Below are 22,719 nucleotides of genomic sequence, written 5' to 3' on the forward strand. Positions count from 1 at the left end.
TTCAAAGATATGGTAATGTTTTATTTTTTTAAACCGGTGCGGTAGGGCCACGGGTGCTCATTGTATTAGAATTTTCTAACCACACACATAATTTGTAAATACCATTTTGTACCTGCTTAACATTTAATAAAAAGATTATACCCCTGGGCAGCCCGGGTGGCTCAGCGGTTTAGCGCCGCCTTCAGCCCAGGGCGCGATCCCGGAGACCCGGGATCGAGTCCCATGTCGGGCTCCCTGCATTGGGCCTGCTTCTCCCTCTGCCTCTGTGTGTGTGTGTGTGTGTGTGTGTGTGTGTGTGTGTGTGTGTGCGCGCGCGTGTGTCTCTCTCTGTCTCTGTGGATAAATAAATAAAATCTTAAAAAAACAAAACAAAAAAAAAGATTATACCCCTGAGGGGCGCCAGAGTGGCCCAGTCAGTTAAGCATCTGCTCAGGTCATGATCCTGGGGTTCTGAGATTGATCCCCACATTGGGCTGTCTGCTTGGCGGGGAGTCTTCTTTTCCCTCTGTCTCTCCCCCCACTTATGGTCTCTCTCGTGCTCTGCTTTCTCTCAAATAAATAAAATATTTTTAAAAAGTTATACTCATGATATCTGATTATTTTCTTGTTAATGACTTCTCTTTTGAAAAGGCAAGTGCAAATACATCTTTGTCAAACAGTTGAGGATTCTAGTTAGCTGAGGTCGGTTCATTCAGGTTTCTCTATGTCTATCAAGAATTGCCCCCCTAGATTCTTTGGAACATGGGAAGAAACAACCAAACTTCCAGGTGTTACTGAATATCTGTTACAGACAGTAGCCTTAAATTTTTTATTTACAAAGTTTATCTACTGTTTTTTTTAAGTTTATCTACTGTTAAAGACAGAATTATGTCCTCCAAAAAAAAAAAAAAATGTGTTGAAGTCCTAGACCTCTGCACCTCAGAATATGACCTTATCTGAAAATAGGGTTGTTGTAGATGTAATTAGTTAAGATGACATCATAATGGAGTAGCGTGGACCCCTCATCCAATGCAACTGGTGTCCTTATAAGAAGACAGCCATGTGAAGATAGAGACATAGAAAAAGAATGCCATATGTTGACAAGGCAGAGACTGTAGTTGTGTGACTGCAAACCAAAGAATGCCAAGGATCTCCGGCAAACCACAGATGCTAGGGAGAGACAAGGAAGGATTCCCCTACAGGTTCAGAGGGAACACTTGATTTTGGATTTCTAGCCTTCAGATGTGAGATAATACATTTCTGTCATTCCAGCCACCTAGATAGTGGTATTTTGATAAGAGCATGACTAGGAAACTAATAAGCCTGCCTTATACTTATAATTATTACCAATAATATTGTGACATCAGATCATAGTCATCAATAAGATTCAGTGTGTTTCACACCACGAAGCCAAGGGATCCTTCTCTCATTTGAGAGATCCTGTGAAATACAGCGTTGGAAATGTCTGGAAGGACACTCTCCAAACTGTCAGCAGCGACAGTTCCCTGTGAGGAGGGAAAACAGAGGCTCAGGAACATAGAAATGAAGGACTTTTAACATTGCCATCTTAAAAAACAAACATATTTGTTGCATCATTAAAAAGAAAAAAAAGAATCCTAGGCAGATTGGAAAGCCAATAGTAGGAAAAAAGCAAAAATTGTGTGTACATTTCACGTGTTATGAAAATACTTATTGTAAATTAAGCTAATCTTTGATAAAAAGTGAATATGTGGTTGCCTATATGGCTCAGTCAGGTAAGCCTCTGAAAAAAATAATTTTTTTTTTAAAAAGTGAATGTATGTGATTTAGGGCTCAGAGACCATATATATTGTTTGATACCATGTAATTACTGAAACACTCTCTTTCAGTCTCAAAAGTGATCCAGGTTTTATAACAAATTATGTGATTACCTCACTAATGTCCTTTCAGAGTCACTAAGAAGGACTTTCTTGTTCAAAGACAAATATATCAGCTAAGAAAAGCTCAGCAAACAGAGGTGCCAGGGAAAAATTTTCTAGCAGAAAAAAGGAAACCGAGAAGCACTGGGACTTCTAAAACGCATGAGCTAATGGCAATTTTTTTTTCAATTTCTGTGAAATTGTGTCTTTTATCTTTAAGATCGTGGAAATTTTGCATTCTTTACTAGAGTATTTATATGTTTGGAGCAGTAGAAAAATAATGCTTTTCTCACTATAGAGTTGAATTACTTTACTTTTCCTTTCAAATCATCTCTGAGTAAAATTGGATTGGCAGTCTATGGTTCTTGTGCTCTGTCCCCACCCCACCCCCGCCCCCAAAACCTGAGATTGCTGCCCTTCCATCTGAGAGGTACAGCTCTAATGCTGCAGACTTCTTGAGCTCCTTTATTAAATGCCTGGGTGTTCAGAAGGCCTAACTGAACATTTTCACTGCTTTCTAGTGCAATCACATCATCTATTAAGGGGAGACTCCTGTGAGTAAATGGCCCTTATTAGGGAGCCAGGAGGCTGGATTCTTCCCACCCTTGCCAGGAACCTGCTCTGGGTGTCCTTAAGGAAAGGAATTCAACATCTAGCTTTTTGTCCTTAGTGTCTGCTAAACTGCAGAAAGAGGAACACAGGATCTTCTGTTTCTTTTTTAAAAGATTTTATTTATTCATTTGACAGAGAGAGAGCATAAACAGTGGGAGCGGCAAGCAGAGGGAGAGGGAGAAGCAGATTCCCTGCTGAGCGGGGAGCCTGATATGGGGCTCGATCCCAGGCCCCTGGGATCATGACCTGAGTGGAAGGCAGACGCTTAATTGACTCAGCCACCCAGGTGCCCTGCCCCAGATCTTCTGTTTCATCATAACATAAAGACTTAGAATTCAGTTAAGACCTATTCTCTTAAAATTATGTGCCAGTACTATAAGGTTATAAAAGACTTATATCAAGAGTTTCTTGGGGCACCTGGGTGGCCCAGCTGGTTAAGCATCCAACTCTAGATTTCAACTCAGGTCATGATCGCAGGGTCCTGAGATGGAGCCTCACATCCAGCTCTGTGTTGGGCATGGAGCCTGCTTGAGATTCTCTCTTCCTCTCCCTCTGCCTCCTCCTCCTGCTCATGAGCTCTCATACTTTCTGGCTGTCAAAAAGAAAATAAATAATACAATAAATAAATAAAAATAAAATAAAAAACCAAACTCACAGCAAGTGATTCTGCCCTCATAGATTCCATTCTCTGCTGAGGAAAATAGACTAACCAGGAGACTACTTAGGTCTAGTGATAAATGCTAAGAGGGGGAAAGATTAATGTAGATATTCCCCCAAAGGTAGAGTGCAGCAAAGAGGGAAAGAGGGAGCCACTATAACTGATGATACTGGTAAACACACCCCCTCACACACACGCACACTCAAGATTGTGAGCAATTTGATATTAGGGAGTGTGACTTATTCATCCTGTTTCTCCAGCAGTAAGAAGAGAGTAGGTTCACAATTCATTGAATTATGAACAAAAAAATTTGAAGCATACTTGTGCTAGCATAGGACATATATTCATAAGATTGCCTGTCGCTTTCCCTTTCAATCAATCTGATTATCCTTTTCTTCAATTTGCTCCCTTAAAGAAAAAAGATTTTAAAATAATTTCATATGTTTTAAAACAAAGAATTAAAAAAAATAAAAAATAAAACAAAGAATTTATTTATATTCTACCAATTTGGAAATAAGGTAGTCTGGACAGAGATTACAGTTACCCTTCTGTTATATGAAACCAGGATTTGCAATGAAAACTTAAATGTAACTATATCTGAGTTCCTTTGGGCTACTTAAAGAACAACTTTTTAAAAGTGTCCTTCAGATTGTTTGGCAATATTTATTAGAATTGCAAATGTAGGGGCACCTGGGTGGCTCAGTCCATGAAGCATCTGCCTTTGGCTAAGGTCATGATACCAGGGCCCTGGGGTTGAGCCCCATGTCTGGCTCCTTGCTCAGCAGGGAATCTGCTTCTCCCTCTCCCTCTGCCTTCTGCTCCCCCTGCTTGTGCGCTCTCTCTCTCTCTCTCTCTGTCAAATACATAAATAAAATCTTAAAACAAAAAAATTGCAAATGCATGAAACCTTTGATCTAACAATTCTACTTTTATAAATAAATGTATATACTTGCTTGATATTGCAGCTGCTTTATATTGAGAGATAACAACCCTAATATACAACCCTAAATGAATGAAGAGAAACTTTATTTACTGATCTAAAATTATCTTCAAGATACATTGTGAAAATTGCTAAGTAAAGCAAAGGGTAGGACACTACACACACACACACACACACACACACACACTTGGCTTGTATGTGTACAAACTATTTCTGGAAGGATACACAAAAAGCTAGTCGTTTTGATTGACTTTGCAGATGGAATCGAGTGTGAAAAGGGGATTATTTATACCTTTTGTTCCTTTAAATTTTTAAAAATTTAAAATGTTGTAATTCTGAATTTTATTTTAAAGATTTAAAAAAACTTCTTAATTAAAAGTGCCTTCAGATCTTCCATTTGCTTCTAAGGAGAGAAATTGAATATCTAATTATCAGGAGAGCCAGGGAGACTTACTTTTCATCATCTACATTTTTGCCCCTTTTAAATTTTGTACCATGCATATTTAGGGGGGGGGAAAAAGAAGTACCCTTAAACACATTAGGTCCTCAATCTAACTTTATTAATTGAGTGATTATATAAATTCCTAAATACAAACTAAACTTAAAAATCATATAAACCTTTATAATTATATTTTCTAATTTTATTATAATTCAAACTGACCATCCACATCCATATCTTACAGGTTTTGTGGACTTGCTGCTGATAGTAATTTTTCAAAACTGTTAGATATAGCTCTATACTCCAGACATTCATATACTTAAGATAGTAGAAGTGTATTTTAAAATCATGTTTCTTTTGCTTGATCCTTCGGAGTAAATTATAGAAACTTAATTAACTGAAACTTAATTCTATTAAGTTAATGGTTGGGATTGACATGATATTCTCTGAAATAAAATTAATGAAGTATGTAATTTCATTACCTGATGAGCTAGCTATTGAACATATTCAATATGCTCATTATATTATCAATTCTGGTTGTCTTTCTAATCTCTAAGCATCCCATTTTTCCAGAAGTTCAAGCTAAGAGGTCTTTCATGAATAATAGGTTGGGCATCAGCATGCCAATCCCAACCATTCACTAAAATTCAGTCTTAGAGTTTGCCAGGATTTATATAGCCCAAATAAAGTTGCCAAAGTGATTTTTCATGGTTATATTATGCAGAGAGATAAGCTGTTCCCATGCGTATCCATAGAAATGATGTTGAACTCTTCACCAGTTCATATAATCTATGAGATCTAAATGAGATCATCTTTCAGTATTTTAAAGCAATCGCTTTAGACCCTCATACCCAGATTGGCAACATTTATTATTTCCTGAGTCTGTCTGTCTCAGATCACACATGAATCCTAGGCTCAGTCTTCTGCCTTCCAAATAGTCCTGTCACCACCTCCAGAAGTCCTGATGAAACTGATCATTTCTGACTCCACACTATTTTCTGCTGCTGCTGTTTCAATTACAGCCACACGGGGACACTGTTGAAAACTCGTAGTAGTGCTCCTCCAAAGCCAGCATGAGGCCATACAGTGCTACTGGTGGCCCAAGGTCCTAATGAAAATAGTTTATGCTGATTTGGAATTCTCTATGAGCCTGTGCTGTATTGTGTCTAATTGCATCATCTTATTTAAACCTTATAATATGCCTCTGAATGTTATTATTATCCTTGTTTTATGGATGCTAAAACAGATGTGAAAAGATGAAGTAAAATGACCAAGGTCACAAAGTAGTAACTCTAACCCAGGTTTGACTGACTTCCACCATGATTATAAGTTCATCCCTTCAATATATTCATGCTTGTTAACCTAGTAATTCCACTTCTATGATTAGAGATACATGTAAGGGTTTACATTCAATGCAGTACATGATGTAGGGATATTGGAGACAATTTAAAGTTTCAACAAGGAGACACTAGTTAATTTATAATCCATTCACAGATTAGAATACTAATAGATTAATTTATTAAGTAAATAATATCAGTTAGTCATAGTTTCTAAGCATTTTGTTTCTTGGCTCAGTTACCCCCCAAAAAAATCCTAAGATAGAGCTATTATTATATTTCATCTAGTTTAAGCTACCATCATTATTAAACAACCCATTATTTATGTACCACTAAGAAAAATGTTACTAATCTAAGATACAATGTTTTCTCATCATCATAGTGAAATACACTTTGACGTCAGAGATTTTAAAATTGGGGGAAAATGTTTATCTTAGACATTTATCTAAAATGTTTATCTTAGAATTATCTTGGAATAAGCTATCATCATGTTTCATTTTTGGGTGAGGAAATTGAGGCACAGCAAAATTAAATAATTTGCCCAAGGTTAATCAAAAAAAGGCTGAGAGCAAAGGTAGAATGGTGATCAGAGTGACCAACAGTCCCAGCTTGGTCCATCTCTATGTGCCTCTCTCTTCCTTTTTCTGAAGGTAAAATGTGTAGTATTTTAACAATATTTTTTAGAAAACCAAAAAAAAATTATCAAAGATCCTCAAAGAGAGTAATTCAGGCACCTCAAAATTCACAGAGGACTTTTGAAAAAGCCTGAAATCATAGGAAATATTTGGGATTACCAGAATGTCTTCTATTCAGTGAATTACCTAGTGCTCTGAGCTACAAGTTTGCCTTAATTGAAAGAGCTCTGTATCTTCACCATCCTTGGAAATGCTGTATGTAAATGAGTAGTATTGACAACTTTTCTCTTTCCCGTAAAATTTGAGATTTTTTTTCCTAAGCAATTACTGCCGTTTTGGGAACATGAACGGTCAATTAGGTTTAACCTCATGTACAAGTGCTTGTAAACAAGTGTTTTGAAAACGTGAACGTCAGCTTTTGGAATGTGACACCAGTGTGGTTGCAGTTTGACTTTGTATATTCCAGCCTAAGTGTTTTTTCCCTTTTTGGGAGGCTAGGCTTTCTAAAGTTGGTCCAGGGACCCAATTCTTGCCTCAAAAGCATTTGGCAAGCTTATTAAAATATAAGAGTTCCAGACTTTACCTGAAGATTTATTTAATCAGATTCTCTAGGGGTAGGATTCAGGAACCTGCATTTTTTACAAGTTGTTAGGTGTGCTAAAACTTGAGAACTGCCACTGAGGACCATCACTGTGTGTGTGTGTGTGTGTGTGTGTGTGTGTGTGTGAGAGAGAGAGAGAGAGAGAGAGAGAGAAAGAGAGAGAGTCTACACTCTTCTGAAGAGGTTGTTATACCACATGAAAAACACTGCGTTGATCTAGTTATTCCTGGAGGTACTTTTCTCCCTGGAGAATGGGTTAGTCCTTTTTTGCCATATTCAGAATAAAGTAATAATAATAATAATAATAATAGCTATATTTGCTTATACTAATTTTTTACTTGGATTATAAAGATGGATTTGTATGGATATGATTTGTACGGATTCACATGCATGTGAATTTTGATTGTGAAGCCAATTTTATTTTTTTAAAGATTTTATTAATTTATGCATGAGAGCTGCAGAGAGACTGGCAGAGACATAGGCCGAGGGAGAAGCAGGCTATTCATTGGGAGCCTGATGCACGACTCAATCCCAGGACCCAGGACCCTGGGATCACGCCCTGAGCCAAAGGCATATGCTCAGCCACTGAGCCACCCAGGTGTCCTGTGAAGCCAACTTTAATATTTCATTCTATGAACTTAGATCCTAACAAGCCTACACATTCAGACACATAGTCACGGCTGCAGACATACTTGTTTCCCTTCTTGCCACACTTAATATTAACTAATATCTTCTTTTATTTAGAAAAGGAAAGGAAGAAAGAAGAAAGAAAAGATCCTTTGAAAAGGCAAGAGGGAAGGGAGATTGCTGTGCCATGTTTCTTTCCTGTGTGTTACTCCCTCTCGGAGACATCTGCCACTGGCTTTTGCTCACCCCTCTGGAAATGCTGCTGCCACCAAGCCACAGGAAGGCTGCCTTCTTATGGGCAGAAATGCTTCCCCTGGGGCTGCAAGGCAAAGGAAACTAGCCTCTAGTTGAAGACCCATATCTGGGAACAGTGTGATCTCACCCTTCTGGATGGAGCACATTTTCTTCCTGGACCAAGCCACTTCTGTTTGGTCCCTGGCAACCCAGCTGAGTTAGAAAAAGAGAAACCTGCCTGATAAGTCTCATAGCTCAGGCCTCCAAGACATCAAAAATTAGGCTTATGCCAGTCTGTCTCAGTGTTCTAAAAAGATAAATACTCCATGCAGTTCCCTGAGACATAAAATAGGCCTTTTGATTGACCTTTCCAAAGAGGCAGTTAAGACCTTCTGAAAACCTCTACAAACTGTGTAAGCATTCAATGATTTCTTAGTTGGGTTTTTCCTTAAAAATGTCCTGTTTCTTATCAGTTTTAGATATTTTTCCAAGAACCCCAGGGAGATTTGCAGTGGGATAATCCAGTGTACATGGTAAAAATGAAACCACTATCACAAGGCTTATGAAGGGACAAATCAAGTATAATACAAGAAGCTCTAAAGAAAACAGGAAGATTTAGCATGTTAAAAAGAAAAACCACAGCAAGATGGCTTTGACCATCTCCACGCACTGACTCGGGGTTTATGTTCCTAAACAGAGCCCTATTCAGGTGAAAGAAAAACCCAACCACCACCAAGTTCTACTTTATTCTCCCTGATGGAAGAGGTTAAATTTTATCACTCTGTGTGTCGTTTTCCCCCTGTACTCTCTTAGTACTTTTTCCATTCAAACATTGGAATAATAACCATATTTATTAAGCGTCTTGGTTTCCTAATAAGGCAACTACAACTCATAAGGATTAAGTAGCTTTTCCAAATCACACAGCAAGTGAAAGGAGGAAAAAAAGGAATCTGGACATCACATAATACTAAAACATGTTCTTTCTTTCACCCCAGACTTGCATCAGGAAGAAAAAGATGATGCAGATGATTGTATTTGATTACAGTGTATTTATGGGAACTATATAGAGCAATATTCCATGGTCTTCTCCCCTGCCTGGCTCTGCTGTTAGCATAGGGATGGAGCTGAGCTGAGTATATAGGAAAGCTTCAAATAACAGAAGGTGGAGCCCACCGTCAGCCTACACTGTTGGAGAGTTTGCTACTTGGATTGAAATGAGATATTCAGATGTACTACGGAATATTAGAAATGTGAGAGTAGGGTGCAAAAACAAAGTTAATAACCTTAAAAGTGTCAAAGTGCCTAAAAACATAAAATGTATCAATAGGCAATGGTGTGCTGCTGCTAACTATTTAACAACCAGCCTTCTCAAAACCCAGCCCTGGTTTGTAGCATCTGCTGGTTTCCGTGGTGTGAACACTCACACCATGGCCTATTTTAAGTTACCAAGGTGAGGCCACCGACTGCAGAGTTGCAAAGACAGGCACTGGAGCACGTCATGGTGTTGTATTTCCACCACACACATATAATGGATGCGAGTAACCTCAGGAGCCTGGGAAACAATAGAATGCAAACAAAATAGTCAGAGATAAGTTTTTCAGTATTTAGTATTCATTACTTTCATCTTTAATATCTATTTTATTTGTGATTTCATATCATTTCATTTTTAATAATGACTGTTAACAACCAGCTCTCACAGATCCTACAGAGGTTAACACTGGCTCTGTGAGTCGGTGAAAACGGGCTCCAAACATGCCACTGCCTGTAGGGGTCCTGGCAAAGGACTCTTATTTTGGGGGACAGTGTTGGCCTGGGGACTGTGTATCTGTGCCAGAGTTGGGTGGGCAAGTAAGAACAGCTGCACACACACCTTAACATCTTAGACTCCAGCAGCATCTACACAAGCCTATCATCCCACCCACCATGGTGTGAGACCCTCTGGGTTCCTGCAGACCCCAAGAGGAATTAAAGCTGGTTTGCCTTAAGGATAAGCAAAATTAATGTCCTACTCTTGAGGCTTCCTAGGGCTCAGCTCTCTGCCACATCTCTGGACTATAGTTTAAACTCCTTTGACTCTCTCCCCTCACAATTAGAGATAAAAGATTAAAAATATAAACACCTGGTTGAGGTCTGCCTGAAATCCATTCATGTCTAGAGAAAGGGGACCAAAGGAGAGAGGAAAGGCTGGGATGGGAAAGTAATTGGGGCATTTCACGACTGGCCTATGGTCAGTCTTGTTTTCCTTCAGCTGGCACAAACAAGCGCCAGCTGTGCACTGAGGCGCTTTTGCCATGGAGGCACCCATGTGCTGCTTGATGCAAGAAGTTATTATCTGGGGTTGGGGTCAGACAGGCATAGATTAGAATCTCGTTTTCTTAGACACAATACTTAACCTCTTTAAACACATACAAATCCTCCTATGCAAAAGGAGACACTAGCACCCACTTCAGGACTGATGTGAAGAAATCTAGCAAAGGGGAGTACCTGGGTTACCATAAATTTTTGAAACACGTAGCTATTGTTGTTATTTTAATATGGTCAGGTGTACAGTGATGCCTATTATGAAATCCACCCATCAGAGCATCTTGATACTAAAAACAAAAGTTGTGATGAACAGTAATCCATGGCTTTAATTAATAAAGGAAAGAGGCTATCGCCTGCCCCAACATACACATACTAAAAATATGGAATCTGTGGGTGCCTGGGTGACTCAGTCGGTTAAGTGTCTGGGTTAGGTTCCCTCTCCTGCTACTCCCCCCCTCTCCACTCATGCATGTTCTTTCTCTCTGTCTGTCTCTCTGCTCTCTCTCTCTCAAATGAATAAATACAACCTTTAAAAAAATAATAAAAAGATGGAAACTGTTGGCAATTATTTCTAGTGCTCTAACACAACCACAAAGGCAAACCACAAAATGTGTTTAACTCACTTGATTTAAAGCAAATCACATGAAGATAAGCATGCCACAACTTTTATAGGCTGCTAAAATAATGTGACCTGTTTCCTCACATGTTGGGTGAATACCACCTTAGAGGAGGAGAGTTATTTAAGTTCATTGGGGAGGGTGTGCTACTCTAGCATGTGTTTTTCCCTACTATGCATTTACATTTGCATTTATACATTTTTAAATTTCATTTATATAAATTTTATGATTTTATTTATTTATTTGAGAGAGAGAGAACACAAGTAGGGGGATTGGTAGGCAGAGGGAGATGGAAAAGAGAGGGAGAGCAGAGCAGAGCAGGGAGCCCAATGCGGGGCTCTATCCTAGGACCCTGGGATCATGACCTAAGCCAAAGGTAGCTGCCTAACTGCCCGTTTTTTATTTTTTAATTTTAGTTTTAAAATTTTTCATTCCAGTATAATTAATATAGTGTTACATTAGCGTCAGGTGTACATGACAGTGACTCAGCAATTCTATACATTACTCAGTGCCCATCATTGAACTTAACTTTTTGCAGCAATGCCTCCCTTAAGCAAACAGTACGTTGCCAGCACTTCCCTCCCTCTGATGGTGGGCAGTAGCTTTTCCATGCACCATTTGCAGGTGATTGAGTACTAGGTGGGGGCTTGAGGTTTACCAGGAGTGACAGGAGGTACCTGAGGTTGCTAGTGGATAAGCCCCACAAATCCACGTGGGACTGCTCCAGGCAGTCTGGGGGAGCAGCCCTAATGAGCCTCTCTCCTCTTCTAAAAATGTGAAAAATGAAAGCCAGAGGCCTGCACAGTTCCTGGGGGGCATCCTGAGCCATGTGGCAATCTCGGAAGCCCAGGATTAAGAAATGCTGTACCAGGACTTTCTATCCAGGAGGTGGAAGAGAGAAGCATAGAGTGGTTTTTGTTTTCAGTGTGGTTCAAGGACCTCAAAATTGAGGAAGTCGTAGCACAAAGCAATTAATAAGAACATCATAGAGATCACACAGAGCAATGCAATTTAAGCATTTGAAAGACCTCAATTTTAGCTTTCTGCACAGAGGAGAGCTGATTGACACACAGGTCCAATTGATACACAGCCCTCATAGACAGTGGCCACAGCGGAGAGTGTTCCGGAACTTCCCTCCCTTCCCAGGGCAGCTGGGGGATTTTTCTCCCCTTCCCCCCACGTGAGGTCTCCATCTCAGCCTCAGGCCCCATTTCCCCTGTTCAGTTGCTGTTCCCACTTTGCATAGTGCTGACAAAAGTCAATGAGCGCAGGGGCCCAAAAGGTGAGGCAAAGGCGAAAGGAATGAGGAGGACAGAGAAATTGTCCCTTTCATCCTTGGCTGCACTTCTCAGCCAAGAGTCCGGGGGAGAATCTTTAGGGGAGAAGGCTGCCAGAGTGGAGGGCATGGCCTGGCACACAGATGTGCCATGAGGGCATCATAGATACTTACCCCTTATTCCTTCAGGCAGTCAGATGTGGGCCCCGGGGCTCCAGGGCCTGTTGCCTCTGCAATTTCATCTGGGATGGGTGCTGCTGGGGCAGAGCAGAATTTAATGCTGTGCCATGTGTTCTCTATAGGTCGAAGGGACATCCCTAATCCACCTCCAGATGGTGAGTGCGGCCAAGCAGGTCTGTCAATCAGCAGCTGCCGTGACTCAGGCCCTACTGCAGGAAAGGGTTTGTTTCAGGTACCAGAGGAGCACGGCCAAAGGCCACTGACAGCTAGGGGTAGGGCAAGAGGTAGGCCTTGTGGTCCCTGAGCAGAGGGAGTCAGCCCTGAGTCTCCTCCTCCACTGGCTACTTCATCCTTTGTGTTGATGTGTCCTTTTAGTGCTGTCCAAGCTAACTGCTGTTAACAGAAGCTTTGTCATTTTGAAAGCCTTACTATGTAAAGGTCCGATTATAATCGAAATCCACACACATTAGCATAAGAAACTTACATATGCCCAAGAAAGAAAATGAGCTACTAGATTTTTTAAACAGCATTTCAACTTTTAAAATTTTTGAAGATTATAATCATTCTTTTATTTTTAAAGATTATATTCATTTATGAGACAGAATGAGCACAAGGGCAGGGAGGGGCAGTGGGAGAAGCAGACTCCCCACTGAGCAGGGAGCCTGATGAGGAACTGGATCCAGGACCCTGGGATGGAGACTTGAGCCAAAGGCAGATGCTTAACCAACTGAGCCACCCAGGCGCCTTATAATAATGATTCTAAATTTATTACCCGGGACTCCTGGGTGGCTCAGGGGTTGAGCGTCTGCCTTTGGCCCAGGGCATAATCCTGGAGTCCCAGGATCGAGTCCCACATCAGGCTCCCTGCATGAAGCCTGCTTCTCTCTCTGCCTATATCTCTGCCTCTCTGTGTGTGTCTCTCATGAATAAATAAAATCTAAAAAAAGAAGAAAAAAGTTAAAAAAAATAAATTTATTACCCACATGTCTGCCTGTACAGTGTCTCATCTGAAGGTTTTTCTCAGAAATTTGTACAAATCATTATTCAAACAACTTAATTGGTAAATATGTATAGTTGTTACAACAAACACCTACAGAAAAAAGTTATGCTCATGAAGTCACCCTCAAGTTCCTCTTAACTTTAAAAGTATCTTATTTAGGGGCACATGGGTGGCCCAGTCAGATAGGTGTCCAACTCCTGATTTTGGCCCAGGTCATGATCTCAGGGTTGTGAATTGGAGCCCCGTGTGGGGGCTACATGCTGGGCCCCACCCCCCGCATCATGCATGCTTTCTCCCTCTAAAAAACAAAAGAGAACTTATTTAAAGCTGTATTCGAATTCAGTATTTAACTATTGCCCTCAAAAGCTTCATATTTTACGGTTATAATTTAAGAAAAGGAAACAAATTTTTTCACCAAGCTACATATAGGTGTCCCTTAACTTATTCCAGTATTTTCTAAGCATTATATGACTACAAAAAAACACTGGAAAGCAGTGTCTCATATTCTGTTCATTAGTATAGAGCCCCATGTGGGGTTACATAAGATCAGTGTTCTGCCCCCTGACCTACCCACTGTTAATCATTTCGTTTCCATGAGTAAATGAGATCTGATCTGCAAACTACAGTTTACGAACCCATTATCATGCCAACCTGTAGGTGGAGAAAACCTCAAGTAAACTGCAACTGGTTGCAACTCAGTTTTAAAGTGCATTTTGTTGGCTGCAGAACAGCTTCAAAGGAGCTGTTTTGTAATGCACTTCATAATGGCTCCTTGAGTAACTCTCCTGTGGTTGTGCCCACACCGGCTCAGGTGGTTTCTGCTTGGCAAGGTGAAACCTCACTTTCCTAGCAAGCTCCTAAAAAAGCAGGATTGCTTTTGCAAGTCTGTTGCAACACAAAGTCCGGACCAAGTAAAACGTTAGCCTGCAACCTTTTTTCTTTCTGCTCCGTTGTTCATCTTGTCTCTTCCAGGACACCAGATCCAATTTTTGTTGGACTTACAAAAAAAGTATTTTTTACATTAAACTTCCTCTTAATTCCCTCCCACCCCATATGAAATCTGCTATGGAGTACGGTCATGAACAGCCCGAGAACCCTGCTGAGGCGGGCATCGCACCAGCTCCCTAAACTGCAGCTGTATTCCGGAGACCTCTTTGTAGGAAATAAGGCTAACACTTAGTTCCCAGAAGATGAGGTGTGGTTGTAATGAGCTCATTCTACTGGGTGGAGGCGGGACTGGTTCCATGTTTCTATTTTTAAAATGTTTATAAAGATCATCCCTTGTTGCTCAAAGACAACAGATGAGGGAGAGACGTCTCTCACGTTACCATTAGAGACAACAAGGCGACAAGCCGGCTTCCAGAGAAGAAGCTAGCTAGAGCCCTTTAGACTTCAGTTTTCTGCGCACGTTGCCTCTCCCCGGTCGGAGCTGCAGAGTTAGTCCCTCCCTCCCAGGCCAGAAAAGCCCCGGCGCTCGGAAAGGTTCCTCTCCTCCGGCTGCTGGGGACGCCCTCACCGCCCGCCACCTCCGGGGCCTCCGGGACGGCTCCAGGGCTCGGCCTGCATCCCGCGTCATTCACGTCGCGGCACTCCAGCAGCTAAAGTCATTCGGGGGTGGCAATTTAGTGCCGACTCAGCCCGTGCTGGCCGTTTTATTTGCTGGTTTGGGCTCACTCTTGCTGATGGGCTCAGCCACTTGTCAGTCACTTTATCAGCCCCGTCCCTGCCTGGCCGGAAGCACCGAGAAATCCCAGACCGAGTTAGGGCCCCACGCGGAGGGCCCTGCGCTTCACCTGAGCTAGCCGAGGCCTGTCCGCACTGTTCATAGGCCTCCTTTGGCTCGGAACAGCAACTCACTTTCCACACAAGAGACATGGAAAGCTCTCGAGCGGGTCCGACGCCGTTTCGAAAGCGCGGGGGCGGAATGAGAGTGGGTACTGGAAAGGACTGGGCGTGGACTCGGAGTTGTGGGGCTTGCGGACCTGGGCGCAGCCTGGGACGCCCAGCCGTCCGGTCGGCGAGACCCACAGACTGCCGGGCTCTCCGGGCTGCCCTGCAAAATGTCAGGCTTGCAGTAGGTGCTGGATACGAGGGGAGTATTGAGGGGCGAGGGGGTGGGGAGGTGCCAGTCGGCTCTTGGCACTGCCCAGCAGAGTGGATTTCGTGAACGGAGGCGCTTTCCCCCCTACACCTCGCTTCCTGTTTCGCCTGGAGGAAACAATTTCCACTCAAGAAGGAAGAATACTATAAACAAAACTTTGATCTTCCCAAGCGGTGCAGAAAACCCCAGACTCGCAGCCGGGGTTAGGGAGGGGAGGTCCATGCAGGTATATTCCGTAATGGGACAGTGCCACCAAATAACGCGTTCCAAGAAAGGCCGCGGGGAACAAAACCAGGTTTGGCCGGCGGAGGACGCTGGCCGGTCTCCAGGTGCTCATCGCCTTGCGGCATCCTCTCGCCAGCCCGTACCTGGGAGGCCGCCCGCGTGCGGGCCGCAGATCGAGGCACCCCCCGCGCTAGCCACCCGCCGTCGGGTGCTTGGACGCGGTTCTGAGGCAAGGCCCGGAGCCCCGGGGCGTGGGGGTGGGCGCAGGACAGGGCCAGGGCCGCTCGTCCCCCCCCCCCCCGTCCCGGGGCCCCCGAGTACGCGCGGGCGCTCGCTCCTTGGGAAACACCTCCTCTTCCCGGGACTCGGAAGGGGTGCGGGCGCCTGACACCGCCAGGGCGTCGGGGCCGCAGGTCCTAGGTGTCCGAGGCCCGGGACCCGAGCCACGGCCGCGGTCCCCGGGGCCCCAGCTCCCGGCTCCCGCGCTCGGCCCGCGCCCCTCCCCGCGCCGCGCTCGGCTCCGCCGGGGTCCCGCCTTCCGCTCCGCCCCGGCGCCCCGAGGACAAACGGGGGGGAGGGGGGCGGGGGGGACGGAATTTCCCAGAGCGGGGGCTCCTGCTTCCCCGCAACGCGGCAGTCTCTTTCTGTTTACGGAGTGAAAGGGGAAATGGAAAAGGCGGGGAGGCGGCGGCTGGCGTCCGCTGCGCCGCCCCTCGAGCGGCTCAGACGCCGTGAGTCAGGGGCGGACGAGGGCGGCCTGGGCGGAAGGTCCGGGCTGCAGGCCGGGTGCTCACTGGGGCGCTCGGGTCGCGACGACGCGCCACGCTCCGGGATCGGTGGCCCCGGCTGCAGCCTCTGCAGCCGCCGGACCTCGCCGTCCCCGCGCGCCAGGCTCCGGGGGGCCGGCCCCCAGCGGCGCGTCCGGCCGTCGGGGGGCCGCGGCTGCAGCGCTCCGCCCGCCAGGTAACCCTCCGTTCCCCGGCTTCGGGGCGTCTTTGTGGTCGCAGCCCTCCGGGGTGCCCGGCGGTCCCCGGCCGGGGGGCGAACCCCCAGGCCCTGGGAGGTGGGGGCGCGCCCGCCGCCCGCGCTGCTGAGCTTTGGCGCCTGGCGCGCGTCGCGGGCGCAGCCGGCACAGCTGGAAAGCACCTTGCGCAAGGGTCTCACGGGGTGCAGGCTCCGGCTCCTCCCCCTTCCTCCTCCTTCCCGGATCCCTAGCGCGCGAGCAGTGCCGGGCCGGGCAGTGCGCGGGCACCCGGAGACCCGCCGTGACCGCCACCCGCCGCGCACACCGCCCGGGCCGTGGCACTGTCTCCGCGGACGCCGGTGAGTCCCGCCGCCGCCCACCCAAATCGTGGGGGCTTTGCCGGCTCACAAGCCCTGGTCGGCGTCTTTGCTTTAAAGATTAGTAGGAGGGGAGTGAGGGTGGCGGCTGGCGGAGCCGAGAACCTTTCGAAGAGATGAAACTTAATTTCGTGCTTGTGTAACCCGGGCGCTATTCTGCCGCCAAGGGGTCGTTATAGCAGAACGCGAGGGCTGGGCTTTCAGCCTAGGAAAGAATGTCAGGGGGAAAAGGTTATTTCACGGATGTTTCTCGGTGGTAATACGATATCGGGACTCTGAAATTCTAGATCCGGGCGGGGGACGACGCTTAGAAAGAACGGCGTGCACAGGGATTGCCCCAAAAGTTAGCCGGGAAGGCAGGAGCTGTCTTTGAGAAATGGCTATTTCACTTGTGGAAAGACGTTTTGGCACGGAATAAAGAACTGTTCCTAATGAAAACAGGGAAAGAAACCCCATTGTAGTTGCATTAGGTATCTGTGGCCTGTGTCTCCTGTATTTGCCGAGTGGACTGTAATCTGAATCCAGCAGACGCCCCCAGCTCTCTGAGGGGTCGAGGTTTGTATGCAGGACTTCTGGCAGCTAGCTGGCCCCTGGGGACTTTTTCTTATAAGGAAAATTGGATGGTTGAGGTGTCTAGAAGTTTTGAAGCAGAGTGACTGTGTTCCTATACAGCTAGAATGTGTAATTCTGGGGCTTTTGGAGAAAAAAAATGTAATAAGAGATATGCCCCGAGCGGACAATGTACTGTTTTGGCAGAAAAATCTTTTAAGTGAGAAGCAACAGGAGGTATAATTATCCTTTGTTAGGCAGAGGTTTATATCTATAATCTTGGCCTTTTTTTTGTTCACGCTTGCTAGGAATTTCTCCACTTTTGTTTATGTAAATGGAAGTAGCCAAGAGTGTAACATTAATCCTTAGGAATAGGGTTGCCTCTTGGTCTTATTGTTGATTTCTGAAATAATTCGAAGCAAATAATTTTAACAATCTCTGCCCATTTCTAAGATGGTTGTAGTTGTCTGACTCCATTGACAGGTGGGGATTTGATGAGGATTTTCATTGTAAACTAGGAGGGAAGAGTCTGTTGGTAAAGTAGAATACCTTCACGGTCCCCAGTTTTTCTAGATGGGTACTGATCGGTATAAATCAGAAATCACTAGCATATTGTCTACTCAGTTAAGGCTGGAAGTGCTGAGGCTTTCTGCAGGGACATTTAGCAGGCTGCCTGGTCATCTGGGTTGCTGGGGTGCACTGATTTGTGTGACAGGAGCCCTGCTGTTGCTAAGGAATTATCCCTGGCATCCTGTCATATACTCCTCCACCTCCCCTGGCACCCTCCTCTCCACTCCCCTCTTTTCTCCTCCCTTTCCCTCTTTTTCCCTCCCTTTCCTTCTTTGCCCCTCCCCTCCTCCCCTCCTCCCCCTCCTCTCTTCCTTCCTCTCTCCCTCAACACACAACTTAGGGGTGTATGTGTTCAGACCTCTTAGGCTTCCCATATAAATGCTCCAGACTTTCTGCAGAATTTTAAAATCAAGGCATATCTTTCCTCTCTGGATTCAGTTGACCGACTTGTAAACTGTGTGGACTTTTTTTTCTTTCTTTCTTTCTTTCTTTCTTGAGTCATGTTACTACTGAGAACTTTATTTTCTCTCCAGTCAGCCATTAGCTAAGTCCAGGAGCCTTGGAACTTTTCAGCCAGTGGGGTCCTCCGAGGCTGGTGTTTTTGGTTTTAACTTCCCTTTCTCAGTAAATTCTATAAGCAGAAACTGCAACTGAATGGGCCAACGAAATCAGAGGTGAATGCTCCTCTGTTAACCTAAGAAATTCCTTTCCTAACTCAAGACTCCAGGAGCCTGAATTGTAGGTTCCCTCAAAGATGCAGGAGATCTCTGAGGGGAGCTTCCTGTGCTCTCTAGATGTAACTGTGATTAGCAGCTTTCAGAACATCTCAGAGATTTTGGCCTTTATTTTCTTTGTCTTTTATTCTAGATACAGCCTTTAAAGCTTTACTGTGAAGAAGCCCAGGGAACAAGTAGCCACAGCCCATTTGCAGATAAGAGAAGAGGCCTAAGCAGTATCTGCAGAGCCAGGAGTGTGACTCAGTACTGCTCTCTTTTGTGCACATACCATCAACTGCATGTGGCAGAGCCTTTTGACTATGCACCAGACACCTTACGTACCTGAAATTCTTTAAACCTCACAACCCCCCTATGCGGTAGGTGCTCTTGTACTTCCATTTCACATCTAGGGGAAGCAGAGGTGCAGAGTGGGTAAGGTGCCTACCCAGGATCATGTAGGCAGTGAAGGAGGGCCTGGGATGCAAGATAGTGTGCTTTCTGCAGATACAACTTGGACATCAGAAAATGGCCATCAAGTAAGTGAATAGTGTCATTAGATTGCCTGGGTCTTTTCTCAAATGAAATTCACTCAAGGCCCAAGGTAGGGTGGTGGAGTCCTGAGTTGCAGGTGGAACATTTCCTGGAGCTTTGTTCCTGAGCTCCAGTTCGAGGGAGGCCTGTGGCTTTTAGCACTGAGCATTGAATATTGAATGTGTTAAAGGTTTGTGCTTTCAGGAATCAGAAACATCTTCCAGAGAGGCTTTTGGGAGCACAATAGTTTAAGCAGACATTCATGTCTTTGAATTTTCTTAGATGTCCCAAATCCTTTTATCTTTAATCCTCTGGAAGGAGTTGTTCTAAAGTCACAGGAAACAGCATCGTCTTTTACCCTGGGTTTACCTTCTTTTTCTCATTTACAGCTCCCAAGATGAATCATCTGATTTGCATATAAGAACTAAAGTAACAGTATTGGCTACTGTACTTAGCTCTGGCCCTACCTGTGTCTTGTAGGATATGTTCAGCTTTCCTGGCCTCCTTGTAATACCACAACTTCTAGAGGGTGATTGATCTAAATATTAGATTAGCTTTCTTGGGCCATTGAGATACATGTTTGTACCATTAAAGAATTCAGGTCTCAAGAGGAGACAGCTGATTCACAGGCTAAAAGAATCTTCCCATTTCTCATAGGTTTCCAGCGGGCAGATTTGAGGCTTGTGGTCCCCAGTCTAAATGAGCTGTTTCGTTCATTTGCATCAGAATTATTCCTGAAACTTGACCTCTCTCTCTCATCATCTGTTTGCATAGATTAGAATCCATTTTACAGGCTTTAGGTTCCAGGGCCTGAATTTTCTTTGCCAAGGGATCTCCTGAATTGGATAAAATAGTTCTTTTTCTTTAAAGTCACCTAAGGCACGGAAGCCACAGAGGTCTGGGCGGGGAGGGTTGCCCCCTGGAGGGGGGGGGGAGGAAGCAGTGGGGTCAGAAGGTGTTAAGGGCCAGGAGCCTCTGCTTCTCAGGTTTCTGCGTTGCTCCTATTTGTGTTTACGTTTAGTGAAAGTTTGTTTTCAGTGGCTATAGCTGATGCCTCCAGATCAGTGAGTGAGTGAGTAAGGAGTAAGCTCTCTAGATCTCAGATTTCCCTTCTGCAAAGTATACTGCTGGGCTAAGAGGTTATCTAAGGTCCCTTTCTTCACTGTCTGTCAACTTGAATTTACATACACTGTTGACACAGAACCTTCATTTTATAAACTAAGGCATAGGGGGGCCTGTCCCCAGTCCCTTTGATATCAGTTTCTCCTTGGTCTCAAATGCAAATACAAATACAGTAACTAAGTGCTTGTCTTTTCCCTTGCAGACTCTCTAGAAAGCATCACAGTGATGGAGTACATGAGCACTGGAAGTGACAATAAGGAAGAAATTGATTTCTTAATTAAACACTTGAACGTGTCCGATGTAATAGACATTATGGAAAATCTTTACACAAGTGAAGAGCCAGCAGTTTATGAACCCAGTCTAATGACCATGTGTCAAGACAATAATCAAAATGAGGAGCATTCAGAATCTCTGCTGCTCAGTGGCCAAGAGGTGCCTTGGTTGTCATCGGTCAGATACGGAACCGTGGAGGATTTGCTTGCCTTTGCAAACCATATATCCAACACGGCAAAGCGTTTTTATGGACACCGACCACAGGAATCTGGGATTTTATTAAATATGGTATGTTTTTTTTTTTTTTTTCCTGAGCAGTTGAGGGCTGTGTTCAGCTTTACTCGTGCAGCTTCATTTAATGCAGAGGGGCAGTTAAACTTGGCTTAGACTGGCAGCCAGTGACTTTTAAAAATGTGATACCTGTTAGAATCACCTCTATGTTAAAGATGCCAAAAAGGTCTTCATTCAAAGTCCCACTTAAACAATCTTTTCCTTATGTCAGTAGCAGTCATACAAATAGGTAAGAAGAATGTCTTTTAACTTAACAATTTATTAAAAATCTCACTCACCAAGTAAGCAGAAGAAAAAGAATTCTTCATCTGAGAGGGGAATAAATACTTCCTCTCTAATATTTTTGAAAGCTGGATTTTTTTTGTTGTTGTTGTTCCTCTCTTGTCATGTCTTGGAATGTCACAATATTAATACTGGCTAACTTCAGTTTTTGCAGAAATGTAGTTTGCAGGCAGTAAATAGCTATCCATGGATTCACTCTCTTTAATTGGCAGAGTATGAATGACAAATGAGATTTTTCCTTAGCCATACCAAGCATGCAAATAATCTAAAATATTGTGACAACACGTTGTCAAAATCGTTGATCAGATGATGTGTTTGGGTGTGCCTGGGGTTTCTCTCCGTGTGTCAGAGGTGAATGTAGGTGCTGGGTAAAGGTCATCTAATTCTTTAAAAAGGACAGTTTGCAAAGGAGTAGGTAGTAACTTGCAAAGTGTACATATTGAGGAAAGTGATCCCTTTTCCTTGGTGCATCTATGTGGCAAAATGGCTAATGTAGGGGGAGGGTCAGTGTTGAATGATTAGAGTCTGGACAAAGTACTTAATTTTTTTCCCTGCATACTACATTGGTTCAGTTGAAAACAACACAGTAATTTAGGTCAGCTATGTGGCGAATTGTTTTGTTAGAAGCCAGTTGTGTTCAGCTCTAGCTCAATTTGGAGCAAGACTACGTTTTGCATAGTGGTGTGAATTGCTTTGGTCTGAGTAACTGTGTTTAATAGTTGACTAAGTACTTAACCTTGAGAATATTATTTTTTCTCATATGTGGAAGTAATATTGAACTGGGAGCACTACCTGATTTTCTAAAGTAAAATATAGCTGGAGAATTCTGGTTAAAAATGTCCTATAATGAGAAATAATTATTTATGTATTTTTCTTTCTTTTTTTGTTTCCTTTTTCATATATGTATTTTGTTAAAATGAGTATTTTAAAGGAACACATGCAGGTAAACAAAAATATTTTTGCTTGTAAATATGTAGAAACTTGCATATATTTCCCCTGACCCATCAGACTGATGAGAGATGGGCTGTAGAACTTCATAGGGAATGTACAGAAGAGAATTCAGGAAAATTATAAGAAATACAAAGAAATAACTTCCAAAAGGTTTGGAGTGGGGGGAAAAAGCCAATTCAGAAAAGGAGAGAAACAAAGACATTACAGGGAAGTGGAAATATTATCAGTCAAGGATAGGAGTAAAATGTTGTCTGTCCCTGCCATGGAGTTTGTGCTCTGTAAGGAAACAAATGAATATTCAGGAGAAAATTTAAGAACAGGACATATCCTAAAAGCAGGGATCTTTAAAACTTTAAAAAGATTTTTCGTTTAAAAATGATCAAGAATATTAAACCAAGATTTAAAACCAGAGGGGAATAATAGGAGAACC

At 43.8% G+C, this 22,719-nt stretch overlaps 1 protein-coding gene and 1 long non-coding RNA gene across 7 annotated transcripts in view; one reads left to right on the forward strand and one right to left on the reverse strand.

Annotated features, from left to right (window-relative positions):
* On the reverse strand, window positions 1–16,480 carry LOC144313733 (uncharacterized). 2 transcript variants are annotated; one of them, XR_013379365.1, is made up of 4 exons: window positions 14,666–16,480; window positions 12,332–12,546; window positions 9,407–9,512; window positions 1–1,484 (listed from the first exon to the last, which is right to left on the reverse strand). It is a non-coding gene; the product is annotated as an uncharacterized LOC144313733 (long non-coding RNA). The 2 variants fall into 2 exon arrangements; XR_013379364.1 differs by lacking the exon at window positions 1–1,484 and having other exon boundaries at window positions 2,286–9,512; window positions 14,666–16,473.
* MAP3K8 (mitogen-activated protein kinase kinase kinase 8) overlaps window positions 16,262–22,719 on the forward strand; it is a 22,808-nt gene continuing 16,350 nt past the window's right edge. The window contains exons 1-3 of one of the 5 annotated variants that reach the window (XM_077896964.1): window positions 16,262–16,394; window positions 18,991–19,216; window positions 20,695–21,053. In XM_077896964.1, coding sequence (XP_077753090.1) covers window positions 20,718–21,053 — 336 coding nt within the window. In that variant the 5' untranslated portion in view covers window positions 16,262–16,394; window positions 18,991–19,216; window positions 20,695–20,717. Of the gene's footprint in view, window positions 16,395–16,526; window positions 16,627–16,687; window positions 16,987–17,019; window positions 19,217–20,694; window positions 21,054–22,719 lie in introns of those variants that run through there. The other 4 variants (XM_077896965.1, XM_077896961.1, XM_077896966.1 and 1 more) reach the window with 4 other exon arrangements.

This window comes from Canis aureus, chromosome 5 (assembly GCF_053574225.1).
Source record: "Canis aureus isolate CA01 chromosome 5, VMU_Caureus_v.1.0, whole genome shotgun sequence".
NCBI lineage: Eukaryota > Metazoa > Chordata > Mammalia > Carnivora > Canidae > Canis > Canis aureus.